Here is a 20,558-nt window from a genome sequence, read left to right as displayed (position 1 = left end):
AAAGAATAGAAAAAATTCGATCACGAGGCGGGACTCGAACCCGCATCCTTCGCGCCATTCCGGGGCGGATGCCTGACCAACTCAGCCACTCGTGACCCGCCAGAGCAATCGAATTTATTCTATTCTTTCAGTTTTATGTGTCTGAAGGGACACACCGCGCGCCACCTATTGAGATGATTAACAACCATTTCAACCAATATGAAGCACTTTTCAGTGAATACAATATTGTAACGATGGAACACGACCTTTTTTTGTTGAATTTATATTTTTGGTTTTATGGCATTCAAATGCTTTATAAATATAAATTTATAAAGAATAGAAAAAATTCGATCACGAGGCGGGACTCGAACCCGCATCCTTCGCGCCATTCCGGGGCGGATGCCTGACCAACTCAGCCACTCGTGACCCGCCAGAGCAATCGAATTTATTCTATTCTTTCAGTTTTATGTGTCTGAAGGGACACACCGCGCGCCACCTATTGAGATGATTAACAACCATTTCAACCAATATGAAGCACTTTTCAGTGAATACAATATTGTAACGATGGAACACGACCTTTTTTTGTTGAATTTATATTTTTGGTTTTATGGCATTCAAATGCTTTATAAATATAAATTTATAAAGAATAGAAAAGAGTTTAGTAGTGTTAAATTTAAAACTTATTTAAAAAATGTATTAGTTCAGAGAGCCTACTACAGCATTAAGGAATATATGGAAGATGAAAATCCATGGAGGGTTGTCGCGTAAGAATAACAGGACAGTTCTTTGGCATATTATGATAATATATAATATTATGTAGTTAGATGTAAGTAACATGTAATGTAAAATTATATTGTATATGGACATGACTTTAAAAGAGCAACTATGGAGTTTCTTGCCGGTTCTTCTCCATAGATACTGCTTTCCGAATCGGTGGTAAATTTAAAGAATGTAATGACGATTCAAAAGTGCTTCTGGAAGAAGTCTAATTGAATAAATAAATGTTTGAGTTTGAGTTTGAGTTTACCATAGGTATTCATACATATCACGAACTATCAGACGCTTGGTTTAAAATACAGCAACTTTCTCAAGATTTTCTTTTATAGATCTCCTAACATTAACACCACAAAAAAGAATTAGCCAAATCGGTTCACACGCCGTGAAAGGAAATAGGGATTATCATATAAGTATAGAGATGTAAAAAACATAATAATATCGGGGTCAACCCATCTTGACCCGTGTCAGCGTCAACCCAAGATTGTCAATATTTGGAAACTTTGCCAGTTTGCAACTTATTACATAACTGGACGACCAGTATTTCATTCTTGGCAATAGACTTTGGGTTCTGTATAACGTAGAAATTCGTAGAAATATTCTAGTATCCAAATCGATGGCAATATATCATGAACTACACACGTATTCTTTTCTTTTGTTACGATTTTTCATAAGATTTCTACTCAAATTATTTTCTATAGGTGCAGAATGCGGAAAACGATGTGTACGGTATACATATTGGTGCGCAACTCTGTATTAGGATGTTTGCTCAAGGAATCAAATCACGAGTTACATAAATATTTCATGTTTTGTTATGTTTTTCTGGAAATAAAGATTTGCAGCAGGCCTATTGGAGTCGGAAAACAATCTGTCTCAAAAGTTAAACGTACCTTAAAATATAAACAATTGATACATTTTACTTTACCTGTGCCTTTTATCACAAAAAGAACATCACATAGAATCAGTTTTTACACAAAAGAGCAAAAACGCAAGCATTCCTGAACAACTCTACAATGCAACAAACTGCAAATGCCGCCAGTCCAGCTTGACCAACGATTTTTAGTTTGAACTGAAAATCTCACAGCATTGTATGAAGTGGGGTCAAGAGTGCTTCGGCACGAATGGGACACTTTGGCCTTCGATCAGACTCACCCTTGACATAAAAACATAGGTCATTAGTGCAATTAATTTTCCAAGATACGTAACGTTTTCTAGAAGTGCAAATATCTGGAAGAAGTGGATGATATGTCATATTTTTGGCACTTTTCCTATAGAGGATTATCGTTACACACCATTCACAGACTAATTTAGATGTTATATATTGTAAGTATATAATATCTCTGAGTCGTTCTTATTATAAGTCCCTTTAAAACTGGATACTCACTCGTCTATACGAGTGATATTGATATTATTATCAGCAACATTCATTTCTGATTCTACAAAACTAAGATAAGAGCAAGATATCAATCATACCATAACATAAATATTGTAAAAATTTAACCTACACACATACGGCCAAGAAATAGAAAATCTAGACACGATAATACTTTCTCCCTCATATTAATATTCTTAATCAGGCGAAATTCTAACACGTCATAACTTATCCCCATACATTATGAATCTCGTTAAAATATCCCAGAGATTAGCATCGTAAGTTATAATGGCTGTATTATGCATGAAAACACCCAGTCATTAATCAAATAGTGGTTTTATTGCGTAGTCAATGTGACAACGCCTTCGTCCTTCGTATTTATAGCCGTTACTACCGCAAAATATGTTGTTCGCTTCTCAAAAAACGTGGAAGGATGACCATTGACCTCTATACGTTTCTGGTTTAGTATTAAAGAATTGTAGTGGTTTAGACGCAGTCTTTAACAGGGTTCGAAACAATGAACCAGATATATAAAACAACAGATTCCTTCTTTTTTCTGCTGGACTATGTGTAATACAATATGAAACGTGGATATCCATCAATTAAGCGACAATGTGGATATAGTTGTTCTTTATGGATTTTTTATATGTAGTTTTAAAACGTGAATTTGAAATTAGTCTACAAAAGAAACATCCAACGATATCAGACTAAAGGATACGAAATCAAAAATAAATAATGCCTATTCTAATGGACAAAGAGCAAATAACTTCCTATAACATAAATATTGTAAAATTTAATTCATATATTTCATTTCCACATTACGAACCTAAGTTAATAAGCATACAGATGGAAGAAACTTGTTGCCGATCTTTACATAAAAGGGTAGGATCCTGTGATTGGATTAGGAAAGGTAGATCAAATCATGAGGTAAACCCAACATATCTCAAAGTCTTACAAATACCTTACTTTACATACATATAGAGAGTGTCAATTCCCTATTGCTGTAGACTTTAGTTTTGTAGCACTTTTTTTTTGTTTGCCTATCAATAGGCTAGATTTAAATGCTTTAAAAGTTGAAAAACTCAACAAGACTGACAACACTGAAATCTCAATACACACGAAAACTGATTTCAAACATAATATTACTATGAGCATCGATTATTATTCGTCTATGATTCTCATTTGCCTCATTTTAAACACATAAAAATTTTTCTAACGAGATTATCGTAAAAAATTTAAAGAATTTAGTTTATCCAGTCTGCGACTCATCTTTATAAAATTATAGAACGATTATTCTTTCCCAGGCAATATATTTTCACGTATACAAGCTTTTAATCGATTCCACACATTACAAAACTTGGCATTTGGCACGGATGCCAAAAGTCCAACTAAGCAACATCTGACTTACGAGCAACGGTGCATTTACACCAAACGAACATAGAGGCCATAGAGCTAGAGCAAGAGCATTATTTTGTTCTTTTAGTGTAAACGAAAACTCGTATTCAGTGTATGTATAACGAAAGAATGCTCTACGCTGCTTTACACTAAAATAATTTGACATAGTGGGGTTAGAATGAGCCTTCGCTCGTTTGATGGAAATGCACCGTTAAGATAAACTTCAGGCGAGTTGGCTTTGACGCTAAGTTGCTTGAAATGGGATAAGGACCATCATCGCAATGCGGATTTCAATGGGGATTCTTGTTTATTTAAGTTTTTTAAATTATTAACTCTTTGATATTGTTACGTGGCAGCAAGACAAGTGCTATTGTGATTTGATAAAAGTTAAGTAATTTAAATAAAATTTTCTCAATTATATGAGGCACAAGTTCGCTTTAGCTTTTGACGTAAAATAGATCTCTTCATTGTTCAATAGTGATCTATTCCCATAACCCATTGCGTGTTTAAATATTTTTAAAATGTTTAGTGTTTACTAAAAAGTTTATCGTTTATTTTTTTAACGTGGAACCACATTTTAGTTAAGAACAAAAGAAGCGTTAAACACTTCTAGCATCAAATGTCTAGCATGTGAGCTCAAATCACATTTCCCTAATATTCATAATCATAGCTGAAATAATAGAGTTTTCAGTACCGCAGTGCGGGAATTCCCTCTAGATGGGCTTCATTGAATAATTCCAAATGTTAATTAGTTAACGAGATATGGCAGCAGCGTTAGGCCCAGCTTGCTTTACGAATTATTAGGTACTCGCATTTACTATTTGAATGTATTTTTGGATCGTTATGAGCCAAATACCTACCTATGTTATAAATCGTGCGTATGAGGCGATATGTTATAGGAATAATCATCACGAATGTTTGCGATATCTTGAAACGAATTTTTACTAAAAAAAACGTTTTAAAATAGAAAATATACCAGACTAGTAGAAATTAAAGACTTTTTAACGGATTTTAAACGCGATTTATTCATTCTATTATTTTCCCGACGTTTCGAACACTTTACAGCGAGCGTGGTCACGGGGAGACTGAGATGTTATACGTCTTGACGGTCATTCAAAAATTGCTGTTTGTAAACTACCTCCACCTATTCCTCCGTAGTTGGTATGTGGAGTATTTTTCCGGATGTTGGCAGTATTGGCTGATCGTGTCTTCTAGTCTTTTGGTATGTTTGACATGGGGTTTTAAATTCTTAATAACAGGATCCCAGGTGTTAGAAAGTTTCAAACCATCTTCTCTATTGAAATTTGGGTGTTTTTTAATTTCAATAGCCTCGCGCACCAGTCTTGGAAAAAATTTATTTTCTCTGGCAAGGATTTGTGGTTGGTCGAATCTTATGAAGTGGTTGTTGTCCAGTGTGTGTTCACATACCGCAGACTTCTTGTGACGCCGATGCTTGATATCCGCAATGTGCTCCTTCAGTCGGTTGGCAATGCTTCTTTTTGTTTGGCCGATGTATGAGAGTCCACAGTCACAGTCTAACTTGTACACGCCTGCTTCTTGTAGAGGAATATTACTTTTAATTGGTCTCAAGAATTGGTTTATCTTCTTGTGCGGCTTATATATAGTTTTAATTGAAGCTCGTCTTAGGATTCTTCCAATTCTGTCAGTAACTCCCTTCACATATGGTAGGTAGGCCGGTTGTCTTTCAACTGTGTGTGGCTTCGTTCGACTCCTGTGATGCTGTGGAGGCGCCGGCAGCTTGTTGCTACGTAGTACTCGCTTGACATGCTGCAGTTCCCCGCTGAGGTGGGCAGCATCACAGAGGTGGCGGGCTCTCTGAAACAAAGATTTACCGACAGAAGCTAGTTGGCAAGGGTGGTGGTGAGATTCACCATTGAGGTACCTATCAGTATGAGTGGCTTTCCTATACACTGTATGGTTGAGCATGCCATCCCGTCCCCTCATAATTAAAATGTCAAGAAAGGCTAGACGGTTGTTAGTTTCTAACTCCATAGTAAATTGGATGTTTTTGTGTATGGAGTTAAGATGATCTAAAAATGCAGGTATATGTTCAGTAGGGAGTATTGTGAAGGTGTCATCTACATAGCGTTTGTAAAGTCTCGGTTTGACTGGTGCTGTGGCCAAGGCTCTCTCCTCGAAGTCTTCCATAAAAATATCAGCGACAACGGGTGATACTGGAGAGCCCATGGCCACCCCATCAACCTGCATGTAAAATTCACCATTCCACAATAAATAGCCAGATGTAAGGCAATGTTCTAAGATCTCTGCATATTCTAATGGCATATTGTGTTCCCCTAACCTTTTCTTAACAATATTGATGCAATCAGTCACCGGGAGATTAGTAAAAAGAGACTGCACATCAAAGCTAACCATAGTCTCATTGTTTGAGATATTTAGATCTTTTAATATCTCAACAAAATGGTATGAGTCCTTAACATAAGCACTGGTGTTACCTCTGAGGGGAGCGAGCACCCTAGACATGTGTTGTGATAGTTTTTGAGTGGGTGTATCAATTTGACTCACAATAGGTCTTAATGGAGTATTAGTTTTGTGTATTTTAGGTAAGCCATACATCTTAGGAGGTTTCACGCAAGATGGAATAAGATACTTAGTGTCAAGATTTAATGTCGTTTTGTGTTTGTTTATAAGGTCAGTTGTTTGTTTCATTACCTTGTTTGTTGGGTCCTTGTCGACTTTTTTGTAGGTGTTTTCGTCCGACAGTATTTCCGACATTTTGTTGTTGTAATCTGACGTATCCATTATAACCGTTGCGTTTCCTTTGTCAGCTCGGAGTACTATTATATCTTCATTCTTTCGCAGGTGTTTTAAAGCGATAGACTCAGAGCGAGAGATGTTAGGTTTCGGCGGTTTGCAAGTGCGTAGTACACAAGATATGTCTTGCCGAATCGCCTCTGCGTCTTCTTTAAGAATGTTGTTTTTGAATAAAGTATCCTCCACATGACTTATTATTTCTTCGCAAGGTATTTTTTGCGGCGCAGGAGCAAAGTTTAAACCTCTATTCAGTACCTCAATAGTTTTGTTATCAAGAATTTGTTTTGACAGATTGACAACTGCTGTCACTTGAGGTTGACATTCAGTGACGTTTGGATACTCAGATGACATTGAGTTATTCTTCTTGGCCAGTAATCTTTCAAATTTTTGCTTTTGTTTATCCGTGCAGTATTTGAATTTACTATGTGCACGATTATCTAAGATGTTAAGAAAAGGTTAGGGGAACACAATATGCCATTAGAATATGCAGAGATCTTAGAACATTGCCTTACATCTGGCTATTTATTGTGGAATGGTGAATTTTACATGCAGGTTGATGGGGTGGCCATGGGCTCTCCAGTATCACCCGTTGTCGCTGATATTTTTATGGAAGACTTCGAGGAGAGAGCCTTGGCCACAGCACCAGTCAAACCGAGACTTTACAAACGCTATGTAGATGACACCTTCACAATACTCCCTACTGAACATATACCTGCATTTTTAGATCATCTTAACTCCATACACAAAAACATCCAATTTACTATGGAGTTAGAAACTAACAACCGTCTAGCCTTTCTTGACATTTTAATTATGAGGGGACGGGATGGCATGCTCAACCATACAGTGTATAGGAAAGCCACTCATACTGATAGGTACCTCAATGGTGAATCTCACCACCACCCTTGCCAACTAGCTTCTGTCGGTAAATCTTTGTTTCAGAGAGCCCGCCACCTCTGTGATGCTGCCCACCTCAGCGGGGAACTGCAGCATGTCAAGCGAGTACTACGTAGCAACAAGCTGCCGGCGCCTCCACAGCATCACAGGAGTCGAACGAAGCCACACACAGTTGAAAGACAACCGGCCTACCTACCATATGTGAAGGGAGTTACTGACAGAATTGGAAGAATCCTAAGACGAGCTTCAATTAAAACTATATATAAGCCGCACAAGAAGATAAACCAATTCTTGAGACCAATTAAAAGTAATATTCCTCTACAAGAAGCAGGCGTGTACAAGTTAGACTGTGACTGTGGACTCTCATACATCGGCCAAACAAAAAGAAGCATTGCCAACCGACTGAAGGAGCACATTGCGGATATCAAGCATCGGCGTCACAAGAAGTCTGCGGTATGTGAACACACACTGGACATCAACCACTTCATAAGATTCGACCAACCACAAATCCTTGCCAGAGAAAATAAATTTTTTCCAAGACTGGTGCGCGAGGCTATTGAAATTAAAAAACACCCAAATTTCAATAGAGAAGATGGTTTGAAACTTTCTAACACCTGGGATCCTGTTATTAAGAATTTAAAACCCCATGTCAAACATACCAAAAGACTAGAAGACACGATCAGCCAATACTGCCAACATCCGGAAAAATACTCCACATACCAACTACGGAGGAATAGGTGGAGGTAGTTTACAAACAGCAATTTTTGAATGACCGTCAAGACGTATAACATCTCAGTCTCCCCGTGACCACGCTCGCTGTAAAGTGTTCGAAACGTCGGGAAAATAATAGAATGAATAAATCGCGTTTAAAATCCGTTAAAAAGTCTTTAATTTCTAAATGTATAATACTCGCGTAAAATCAAACATCAGAAAATACTATACCAGACTAGTATTCAAGATTTTATATATGCATTTTCTTTCGGGAGTGAACTTAATTGAAAGTAAACAAATATAAAATGTACGCAAATAACAACAACAAACTGTACGCTATTACACTGAAACCTTTCCACAACTTATTACACAAACCGACTTTGAACTGACAAAAATCAAGACTCAAAATATTCAACCGTCAACAACATTGAAGACAAACGATTCCCCAATTTGATTTGCAAAGACAATATTGCCATATTCTATATTCGTAGCATGTAGCCGAGTGCTACGAAAATACGACACGTAAAACTCGCAGATAAGTCAATCGACTACGGCGCTTCAGCGCTTATCTATACTCCATTATGCGATGTAAAATAGTACAGTCGAGGTGAAAAGACGACCGTAATGATTTATTTTTACTACGTTTTAATTCTTATTCAATCAGAATAGCTGAAGCGTAGGGTACGAAATATGATTATTAAAAACGCAGGGATGGAAATACGGTTAATAAAATACATTTTGTTTAATTGTGTTATGTATGAAATTTCTATCTAAATTCATACATATTGGACGTATGAATTGAACTTAATTTATCAATATTAGTTAGTAAGTTTTTTCTTTTACGAAATATTCCATTACTTACAGTTCATAAACAGTACATAAAGTCTGACAGTTATAAGTTACCTCATATTTTTGAACCTAAACTGGAGCATTGAGTTAGGTATTGATTTAATGTCATTAATAATAATTATTAACTGTCATTTTAAGATTCTTCATCATTGCAAAATTATTGACACCAAAATTTACCATCATAACCCCCACCTTCACTAACTTAAAATTGCTTTATAAGCCCCTGCTAACAAGGCTTCCATTAAAACTTTGATATTGAAGTTTATGTTTACAAACTTACATTAGGTTCCAGCTGACAGACGGCTCTTTAGTTTGAGACCCATTTTAAGTGTATTTGATTTAGAGATACGAGTCTTGGAATTATATTTCATCGCTTCATTCTTCAGATATTATTTACTATGTAGTTCCCTTTTTCAATGCTAGCAACCACGCACGCCTTTAGATTTTTTTTTTTTTTTTTTTTAATTGAGGGTATTACGACCTGACAATTATTTGCTCGCTTTGTACGATATTCATTCCTTTTTCGTGCGCCGCAACATACGGACGTCTTAAATAAGTGCAAGTGTCGTCATGCCGAAAAGAAATTCTAAGGAGAAAATTGATTATTATCGTATGAAGATTAGGAAGTTGGAGAATAAACATCGTCGTTTATCTTCGGAATCCGAAGACGATACAAGTAAGTACTTTAAAGTGTCTCTATTTCGATTTGTAATACGACTCATCAAAGTTTCATAAGATTACTCAAAAAATCGAAGCGTTGAAAAATATTCAAATATTTTTCGTTTAAACCGGGAGGATGTCCGAGATGGCATCACGAAGGTAATTTAACAACTTAATACTTCGAAAAGTGAAATATTATTTAAATATTACTAAATTTATGCCGGGAGGATGTCCGCGATGGCATCACAAAGGATAAATAATTTTTAAGTTTAGACTTCAAGGATATTAAGTATTTATGAATTATGATTTACTTATTGCTAAATTTATACCGGGAGGATGTTCGAGATGACATCACAAAGGTTAAAATAGAAAATTTATACCGGGAGGATATCCGCGATGATATCACAATGGTTATTTTATTGGTATATAATTGTTTATTTAATTATTTAATAATTACCTGCTTATCCAGGAGGCTATTCGAGATAATAGCACGATGGATTATTAGTTGAATATCAACTTACCTAAACTTAATTAATTTTGAGTAATTTTATAAGTACCCTCGATAACAATACTTTTTGTTGTCAGGTCGAGCAGATTCAAGCATGGAAACTGCGTCCATTGATCCGGATCCAGATAACCCAGTAACTGACCCACCGACAAATTTGCCGGGAATAATTACAAACAATACGACTGATCCAGCTGTGCTTCAATCAAATGAACCAGTAACAATTGATGCGTCGCCTTCTCAACCGGAGCCTGTTGAATTAGAACCCGATATCTTAGCAGCATTGGGTGAAGCTAATGATGAGATCCCTGAGTATGGTGAGAAGATTCACGAAAGTCTCGCCAAAATATGGTTGCCGATCCTCAAGAAAGGGTTGATAAAGGAATCAAGAGAAAGTTTTCTAAAAACTTACTTGATTCCCGATAATTGTGTTTTACTCCAGGCTCCTACATTAAATCCGGAGATTCAGGCGGCAATTCCTGAATCCGGTAAATTCCGGGATAAGAAAATGGCTGTTTCACAGCAACAATTAGGGGCCGGTATAACAGCTGTTAATAGGGGCTTAAACTTGCTTATTAGTAACGAAAATAAGATGGAAGCTATTAAGTTTATAAGTGATGGTTGTCGCATACTCTCTGACCTCCATCATCAACAAACAGAAACAAGAAAAAAGTTTATTACGCCTTGCTTAGACAAAACTTTTTTGCAAGTTGTCGATCAGTCTGAAAGGGATAATACCTTGTTTGGAAACAATTTATCTGACAAAATAAAAGCTTCGAAGGTTATAACAAAGCAGGGTCAACAAATAAAGAAAACACCCTCCACACCAAAACCTTCTAGTTCACGTGTCCATACAGCACACACAACTCGCAGTAGTTTCCAGGGAAACTGGCAGACACCTTCTCGCTTTCAGTCAAACAGGGGGGGGCGAGGAGGTTACAAGAGGAACATTCAAAGACCAACCCCCTCTTCGCAGCCAAAGATGACCAGCTCGAGCAGATATCGTGCACCAAAACGACAATAAATCAGGTACATGCTGGAAGAATTACGTTATTTTACAATTGTTGGCGTAAAATTACTAATAATACAACCGTTCTTAAATGGGTTAAAGAAGGTGTTGATATACCATTTTCTAATCCGGTTTTTCAAAATTCTGTGCGTACCCAACTTTGGTCGGGGCAAGATAAAGCTGATATGAGTTTGGCAATACAAAACCTCATACATTTGGGAGCTATTAATGATTGTAAGCCAATAAAGGGCGAATATATCTCAAATATATTTTTAGCAAATAAATCAAACGGTGGTAAAAGATTCATACTTAATCTTAAGAACCTTAATACATTTATTGCAAAATGCCACTTTAAAATGGAAGATCATAGGACAGCGTCGAAACTCATTCCCGAAAATGGTTTTATGGCTACTATAGACCTCAAAGAAGCTTACCTTTTAGTGCCAATCAAGCCGGCATTTCGCAAATTTTTACGTTTTCATTTTAAAAATAGCAAAGGCAATAATGTAACTTATGAGTTTCAAGCTATGCCCTATGGTCTTTCTATTGCGCCAAGAGTGTTTACTAAATTAATGAAGGAAGTTATAGCATCTCTTAGACGCCGAGGTTTTAAATCAGTAATTTACCTCGACGATATTTTATGTATTGGTAAAAATTACACAGAATGTCTAAATAATGTAAACGAGACAATAAAACTATTGTCATGTCTAGGGTTTGTAATCAATTTTGAGAAAAGTTCATTGATTCCAAGACAAGAATGTAAATTCCTTGGGTTTATATATGATACATGTAATTTAACATTGTCTTTGCCGGATGATAAACGTAATAATATTGCACATTTAGTTAAGAAGTTTTCAAAATTACCTATTTGCACAATTCGAGAATTTTCACATCTAATAGGTGTCTTGGTTGCAGCTTGTCCTGCTATTAAATACGGGTGGCTTTATACTAAAATGTTAGAAAGGCAAAAATATTTATTTTTAAAACAACATAATCATAATTACGATTCCAAAGTTCAGTTAGAAAGTTATATTCTGGATGAACTAAATTGGTGGTCACAACACATATCTAATAAAACGAATTTTCTGAAAACTCCAAAATTTACATTAGAAATTTTTTCAGATGCCTCAAGGACAGGTTGGGGAGGTTTTTGCAATAATAAAAGAGTACACGGCTCATGGAAAGAATGTGAAAAAACCTATCATATAAATTATTTGGAGTTAATGGCTGCCTTTTTAACTTTAAAAATATTTGCAAATAACTATTTTAATTGTGCAATATTATTACGAATAGATAACAACACTGCTGTTAGTAACATAAATAGAATGGGTGGAATACAATTTCCCCACCTGAACAAAGTAACGAAGCAACTTTGGCAATGGTGCGAGCTTCGAAATATATGGTTGTTCGCGTCTTATATTAATACTAAAGATAACGTTCACGCTGACAAAGAGTCAAGAAGAATAAATCCTGATATTGAATGGAGTTTATCCAATAAAACATATCAAGAAATTATAAGAGCATTAGGTAAACCAGATGTTGACTTGTTCGCTTCTCGCACCAATGCTAAATGCAAAACGTACGTCTCATGGCATCCCGATCCGGATGCATCTTGTGTCGACGCATTCACCATAAATTGGCACAATATAAATTTTTACGCATTTCCCCCATTTACTCTTATTTTGAGATGTTTACAAAAAATAGTAAATGATGAAGCGTGTGGAATACTAGTTTTTCCGTGGTGGCCCTCTCAGCCATGGTTCCCTCTCGTCAGAGAGCTAATATCTTCAGACATTATGTATTTTAAAGCAGATACGAATCTAACGCATTCTCATTCCAGTCACCTGTCGCGCCCACTGCACTCACACCTTACACTGGCTGCAGCGAGGCTCTCCGCGAAGCCTTCCTACGGAGAAACATCCCATCGGAAGCTGTCGAACTAATGTTGGCATCGCTTTCCAGTAACACTAAGAAGCAATATAACGTAACTTATAAATTATGGTGGCAATTTTGTCTAGATAGAAATATTTCCAATTTTGAAAGTACAGTAGCGACAGTTATATCGTTTTTAACAAATGAGTTTAACAAAGGGGCTTCATATGGTACTTTAAATTCGCACAGGTCTGCCTTGTCTTTAATCTTGGGAAATAATATCGGGTCGGATGAATGCATAAAACGACTCCTAAAGGGAGCATTCAAATTGAAACCCAGTAAACCTAAATACAATTATTCTTGGGACCCACAATTAGTTTTGAACCATATTTCAAGCTGGTTTCCTAATATAAACATTAATTTGGAGCAGTTGACTAAAAAATTAGTAATTTTACTTGCGCTGTGTACAGCACAGCGGGTCCAAACTTTATCCCTTATGAAGCTTAATAATATTTATTTCTCAGACAGTGGAGCTAAGATTTTCATAACAGACTTAATAAAAACTTCGGCTCCGGGTAGAGATCAACCCCTTCTTATACTTCCATACTTTAAAGAAAATATAAGTATTTGTCCCGCTACTGTACTTTCTGATTATATCAATGTCACAAAACATTTGAGGAATGAAGAGGACAATAGATTAATACTAACTTTTAAGAAACCTAATAAACCCGCAACGACTCAAACAATCAGTCGTTGGATCAAAAACGTGTTATCGGAAAGTGGTGTCAACATTTCAATATTTAGTTCACATAGCACAAGACACGCTTCAACATCTACTGCTTGTGCTAGTGGTGTATGCGTTGATAATATACGTAAAACTGCTGGCTGGACTAAACATTCCGAAACCTTTGCAAGGTTCTATAAACTTAATGTAGTTAATGAAAACGAATTTGCAGAATCAATTTTGCAAGAATAATGTTTGATTATATTTTTGTAAATTTACAAAATAAAACTAATAATATCTATATATGTTTTATTCTAAACTTGCACCCAAAAATATGATTCTTACAAAACTTTTATCTCTTAACATCTACATAGTAAATAATATCTGAAGAATGAAGCGATGAAATATAATATATGATCAAACGAACTTCAGAGTGAAGTTCGATCATTATTATATGAATCGCTTCATTCGAAGATATTAACACCCACCACACCCTAACCCAAAGTTTTGTAAGATTGCAGACTCTAAAAATAATGAATATCGTACAAAGCGAGCAAATAATTGTCAGGTCGTAATACCCTCAATTAAAAAAAAAAAAAAAAAAAATCTAAAGGCGTGCGTGGTTGCTAGCATTGAAAAAGGGAACTACATAGTAAATAATATCTTCGAATGAAGCGATTCATATAATAATGATCGAACTTCACTCTGAAGTTCGTTTGATCATATATTATAAACTATTACGTTTATGATGCTTGATGACTGTGATGCTTCATTTTATTCATTGCTTTCAGTATGTGTGCATATAATACTATAGTTAATGTATTTTTTTGTATTAGGATGATGGTGTAAAGAAGAAAATCGGTAGTCTCTATATAAGTTTATGGTATTTTCTAGCATCACATTTAAATACATAACTATGTAAGCGGTGGTCTCTATGTGTACGGCCGGTAACTTACGTAAATATGAAAAGCAAAGTATGATATCAGAAATAAATAGATATTTATACCCCTATTATTTGTTTCTTTGACATATTCGGTCAATGAATAAAAATATCATTTTTTCATTCGATAGTATTATGGTATGTGCAAATAATATCGCCATTTCCCATACTAATAATAAAACATTGAAAACAACTTCTCTACTCAACTGTACTTTTGTGTAATGCATCAACGAACGCACCTTTTAACTCTATTGCATTCAACAATCGATGTCATTGACCCCACATTTTAATATTACTAGTTGCTTCGTATTTTTAAATAAAAGTTTTCTTTCAGACGTGAAGCTGATAAAAATACATATTATAGATGTTTGTTTGTTACTTTTTTGATATGACGTACAAAATATTCTGATTTTTAGACTAGATATTATGCACTTACAAGAAGGAGAAGAATTTTGTAGAAAAAAACAGCATCGTAAAATAAAATATGAGTTCAAATCTTGCGGCTCGCCTTTCAATATTTTTATTCATTATTTCACATTCCTTTGATAAAAAAAAATATTGTTGAAAACAAAAACATTTAGAACAATGGTAAAATACCTCAAGAACTTCGACAAAAGAGCATTGTATCGGATATTTTAAGGAAAATAAACACATGAAACGACAGAAAGGTTAACTAATTATTTACATACTCAAGCCTAAAGTATTAAAGACAATTGAATTCTCAAGTATTTCCATAAACGCCAGCTGTACCGAAATCAGACTCGAACTTGAGTTGCTCAAAGTTTGGGAAGTCAAAAACATTGTTAATGTTCTAGCGTTACTTGTCAAAGTTTGATCCTCATAAACTCGAGTGGATACTTCAAATTCAAATCAAATTCAAATTCAAATTTCAAATTTATTTATTTGTTTCACAATTTTTACATAATATTCGTAATTGTGTTGATTTGATAAATTATGAATTGGGTTGATTTGATAAACATTATAGTGACTAAAACACGCTTCACTTGCGCAGTATCTGGATATTAGTAACCTTTAATCTAAGTCTGAACTAAATCTAGCTCTGTACCTACCAATTTTTATCAAGAGACGATCAATAGTTTTTTGCGAAAAACACTTCTAAACATTCTGAAAAGCTTTACTACACTTGACTACTAACATACACTAACTTTACTTCATTACACAAAGTTGCAAAAGTATGTCTGTGTGTCTGTCTTTCTTTCACGTCGCAACAGAGTATTTCTAAGGTATGATTTTTATATTTGCAGATAGCTAGGAAGGTAGAGAGCTATGATATATGTCGGCGCAACGACGATAAACGACTACCCTCAAACTACTAAATAATTATAACTAGCTAAAGTTTACTTTGATCTTTTTAAATAAGTGGTTGATTCATCAATCAACCACTAATGAAATAATTAAATTAACGAAATAATTAATGTTTGTTAAAACTGATGAAAATTCATTGTAAAAATTCGAGTGGCAACACTCAAACTAATTCTTGTGAGTCATGGTTCGCTTTAAATAAGAGCGCCCGACGGCACAGAGCACATTCACTCGCCGGCCGTTGGAGCGTTCGGAGCTCTCTCTATAATTTCCACGTAGATTAAAAAGGCAGTAAAAATACCCACAGGCGTACAACTTCGAGTATGAGCGCCTGCTCTGATGATGGTGACGTCAGAATTGCTGACGTCACTCTTTTTAAAAATAGCCTTTGGGCTAGTGTTGCCGCTCGATAGTCCACTATCGATAGTCTATCGATTAACTATCGATAGTTGAGGAAAAGCAATAGTATCGATAGCACTATCGATACTATCGATAGTGTCGATACTATCGATAGTATCGATAGTCCTATAAGCGTAAATACTATCGACACATAGCAATACCATCGATAGTATCGATACTATCGAAGCTCAATATCGAACGAACTATCGATACTACTTTTCTTTTTTTTTTTTTCTGCTCGAGGGTAGGTGTGAAAACACGTGTTTTAAGAGCTCCCCAAAGTTTTATTTTATTTAATTTACAAATTAAGTCTATACTAGTGGTATGTTATAAAACTTTGTACCTGGTGTCACTGGCTGTCTTTCCTTATATAAAATCACTTCCACTTTCCACTTATATCCATATTATGGCACAAGTCACACAAGTCACTATGATGGACACAGTGAAGCAATCCATGGTTGACATGACAGTTGCTTTTAATGCACGATTGGAAGAATTCCAACAGCAACTTGAAGGTATTAAGTCCCCAGCTACTGCATCTTCAAGCCCTTCGGCAAAATTATCAGCTGAATTTGATGTGTTTCGTACATTTGTTATAACATCTCTCAAATGCTTAACAACACAAGTTGAAGTCCTGTCAAATCTTTATGAAAAGCAAGAAATGCAGAGGCGGAGGAAGATGTTACTAGTTCATGGTGTCCCGGAACAAACCAAGGAAGATACAGTATCCACCGTAGTCAAGGTCATAAGTAACAACTTGGATTTACCAGAGATTGATTCTAATGCCATATCTCTCTGTCATCGCCTTGGTCGAGCCACTAAGGATAAGCCACGGCCTATTCTTATAAAGCTGCATAATATTTCTTTGAGGGACAAGATTTGGTATGGTAAAACTGGATTTAAAGGCTCTGATTACACTTTGTCAGAATTCTTAACAAAAAGAAGACACTCCTTATTTATGGCTGCTCGTGAAAAACTTAGTGTCACAAAATGTTGGACGGCTAATGGAAACATTATGGTGGTGGCTCCTGATGGCACGCGTCGTCGAATAGCTACTCAGGCCAATTTGGATGAGTTGCCTGCGGTGGTCGCTTCTTCCTCTGGGGCTGAACCGCAACGCCAATTGGAGTCGAAGAAGCCACTTTCTGCAGCTCAACGATCTCGTAGGAATCCCAAGACTAAGTAATAGTTATTGTCTCTTTTATTTTAGCATAACTTTACCTATCTGCATATTATATTATTAATTTGTTCTCAACATAACATCTGATCTAATTCAAATTACTGTTCTTTGATTTCTATTATTACATACACGTTTACTAAAGGTCTAAGTTAAAAATTAAAATGTAACTATTATTTTTTATATGAGTATGTAACTTTTATCATTAGCAATTAGTCTCAAGGTACCCACTGTTTTTATAATATTATAAATTAAATTTAAATCTACCTAACTTGTTTACAGTTTACACTCGGTAATGTCAGTTGTCATTTGTCAACACTCAACGGTCAGTTTGTTTTGTCAAATGTCAACTGAGACTTGACAGTTATCTATTGCTGTTCCGACTACAAGTCTTTTGGTTTGTGTTACTTGCTTTTATGTTTAACTATTTCTATAACAATAATATCCTTTTTTTTTGTATTAGTTTAACTAAAGTACTTTAATTTTTATTTTTTATGTTGTAAGTGGATTTTTGCTGACGTCTTCTAGATAGGCTAGTGGTACAGGGGATTAGCAATTTAGGAAACTTAATTCTATTTTTAATTAGTTTATCTTATATATATTATACTCATCTTTTAAAATATATATATATTTATTTTATTAAATTATTATTTATCTATCTACTACTTATCTATAATATTATATTGCATACATAAAATATTGCACATTTTGCCATGTCAAATGTTGAAACTGATAGTGATGGAACTTTTTATTCTTTTGCATCCGACGAAAAAGACGGTGACAGCAGTTTTCACAGTACATCCTTTTCTCCTCTATGTGATACTCTTACTTCCTATTTTACTCCTTTCCCAAATAATTTCAATGTTGTGCATATCAATGCACAGAGTATTCCGGCACACTACTCAGATCTATTAGCATCCTTTGAAACTCCCCACATCCATGCCATACTCATTTCTGAATCGTGGCTTAAACCTTGCATCCCTTCCAGCTCCTACTCCTTACCTGGATTCCACCTCATCCGCAACGACCGTGAAGGCAAAACTGGCGGCGGCGTTGCAATCTATCTTCGTTCACACATTCCTTACTCTATCCTAAACTCCTCTCCTCAACCTCCGCAAGCCGATGCAGCTGAACATCTGCTGCTTGAGGTAACCCTCTCCCACACAAAAATACTCCTCGGTGTTTTTTACAGTCCTCATCTTTCCTTTGATTATTTTAATAAATTTGATATTATCCTTGACCGATTCACTCCCCTTTATGATCACACTATCTTAATGGGTGACCTTAATACCTGCCTCCTTAAATCCGACGCACGTGCGCATAAGCTATGTTCCATTGTCAACTCCTTTAACTTACACATACTCCCTCTCAATCCCACGCATTTTTTTCCAAATTGTGCCCCTTCCCTTCTTGACCTAATACTTGTTTCCTCTCCCGATAAGATTTCTAAGTTTGGACAGTGTCCGGCTGAGGGATTCTCCTATCATGACCTCATATTTGTTTCCTATAAAATCCGCCCTCCTAAGCCTAAACCTAAAATAATCCTACAGCGCAATTTTAGTGGTATTGATCCAGATCGTCTTATTGCAGATGCATCCGAGATCGATTGGTCTGTGATTTATGGGGCTCAAGATGTGAATGAGAAAGTCGAACACTTCAATAACCTCGTCATAGGGCTTTTTGATAGACACGCTCCGCTGCGACCTATTAAACTGAAACACCTGCCCGCTCCTTGGTTGACCGAGGAAATTAAAGTACTGTTAGCAGCAAAAGCCAAGGCTAAATCCAAGCTCAGATCTGACAATAGTGAGATACTTCGGGAAAAGTTCAAAAAAATTCGAAATCGTTGCAATACACTATGTAGAGATGCACAAAGACGCCATATTCACAAATCGGTCGAGGACGGCGACTCTGCTAAAGTTTGGAAATTCCTTAGATCCCTTGGTATTGGCAAATCCCCAAATAATTCCTTACCTTCATGCGTAAACTTGGATAGTCTCAATACGCATTTCTCCTCTCATGTTAACAATTTCGACGCTAATGTTAAACAGCGTACTTTAAATAGAATTACCTCTGACTCTGTTCCTTTGCATCCTCCGTTCAAGTTTAGTCAATTTTCTGATTGTGATGTTAAGAAGAACATATTAGCTATCAGCTCAAAAGCTGTCGGCAGTGACTGCATTAGCCGTAATATGATCATTCCCATCCTAGATACTATTGTTCCCGTAATCACACATATCCTGAACTATTCAATTTCCTCACATACCTTTCCAAGTGCTTGGAAAAATGCTTTCATTATCCCTCTGCCAAAACACTCTAAACCCTCTACGCTCACCGATTTCCGCCCCATATCTATCCTTCCATTCTTGTCAAAAGTCCTAGAGCGCTTAGTACAACAGCAGCTTAGCGTCTTCCTTAATAAGTATGATCTCCTTAATCCTTTCCAATCCGGTTTTCGTCCCGGTCATAGCACGGTTACTGCTCTAGTTAAAGTCACTGACGACATTCGCTTTCATTTGGATCAAAAACAGCTTACGCTACTAACATCTCTGGATTTTAGTAATGCTTTTAATACAGTTGACCATGATATTCCTTCTCAGCACGCTTAGTTCTCTTAATCATATCTCCAACAGATATTGATTGGTTTCGTAGTTATCTACAGGAACGCCAGCAGCGTGTCCAAGTTGATAATTTCTTTTTCCTCTTGGGCTGACGTTACTGCTGGTGTTCCGCAAGGCGGTGTGCTTTCACCTCTTCTTTTTAGTTTATTTATTAATTCAATATCCCTCAACATCACTTCTCTCTATCATATGTATGCCGACGACTTTCAAATTTATTGTCACACTTCGCTTGAAGACCTGCCGAATGCTATTGCTAAAATGAACGACGACGTATCCACTATTGTTGATTGGAGTTTTAGTCACGGCCTAAATGTAAACCCAAAAAAGACGCAAAGTATAATATGCGGTACGAAATACTTTGTATCCAAAATAGACTTTTCTACTTTGCCTAGGGTAATAGTTGATGGGATTGCCATACCGTATAGTTCCGAAATTAAGTGTCTGGGGATTTGGATTGATTCGTGTCTATCTTGGAATCACCAAATAAAGGAGGTTCGTAGAAAGGTTTTTGCTGCTGCGGGTTCGCTCCGTCGCTTACGTAATTTTCTGCCGATACCGACT

The 20,558-nt window shown here is 36.1% G+C and overlaps 2 protein-coding genes across 2 annotated transcripts in view; both read right to left on the bottom strand.

Moving 5' to 3' along the window:
* Window positions 1–20,558, bottom strand: part of LOC149898550 (multiple PDZ domain protein-like) — a 161,400-nt gene that overhangs the window by 31,072 nt on the left and 109,770 nt on the right. The gene's annotated exons all lie outside the window — the stretch shown is intronic.
* Window positions 4,519–6,751, bottom strand: LOC149898551 (uncharacterized). Its single transcript, XM_090114915.1, has 2 exons — window positions 6,212–6,751; window positions 4,519–5,356 (listed from the first exon to the last, which is right to left on the bottom strand). Exons 1-2 carry the CDS (start codon window positions 6,662–6,664, stop codon window positions 4,655–4,657), a joined length of 1,155 nt encoding a protein of 384 aa, XP_089971041.1. The 5' UTR covers window positions 6,665–6,751; the 3' UTR covers window positions 4,519–4,654.

Source organism: Colias eurytheme, chromosome 22 (assembly GCF_061535395.1).
Source record: "Colias eurytheme isolate Ceu_HAF_F1 chromosome 22, ilColEury1 Martin Lab GWU primary, whole genome shotgun sequence".
Taxonomy (NCBI): Eukaryota; Metazoa; Arthropoda; class Insecta; order Lepidoptera; family Pieridae; genus Colias; species Colias eurytheme.
This window is presented reverse-complemented; position numbering and strand designations above follow the sequence as displayed.

Excerpts from the sequence above, each read along its gene's own strand:
- LOC149898551 (XM_090114915.1), bottom strand. The coding sequence starts at position 6,664 with ATGTCATCTGAGTATCCAAACGTCACTGAATGTCAACCTCAAGTGACA. Across the intron at positions 5,357-6,211 it reads ACAAGGACCCAACAAACAAG|AGAGCCCGCCACCTCTGTGA; the intron begins GTAATGAAACAA and ends TCTTTGTTTCAG.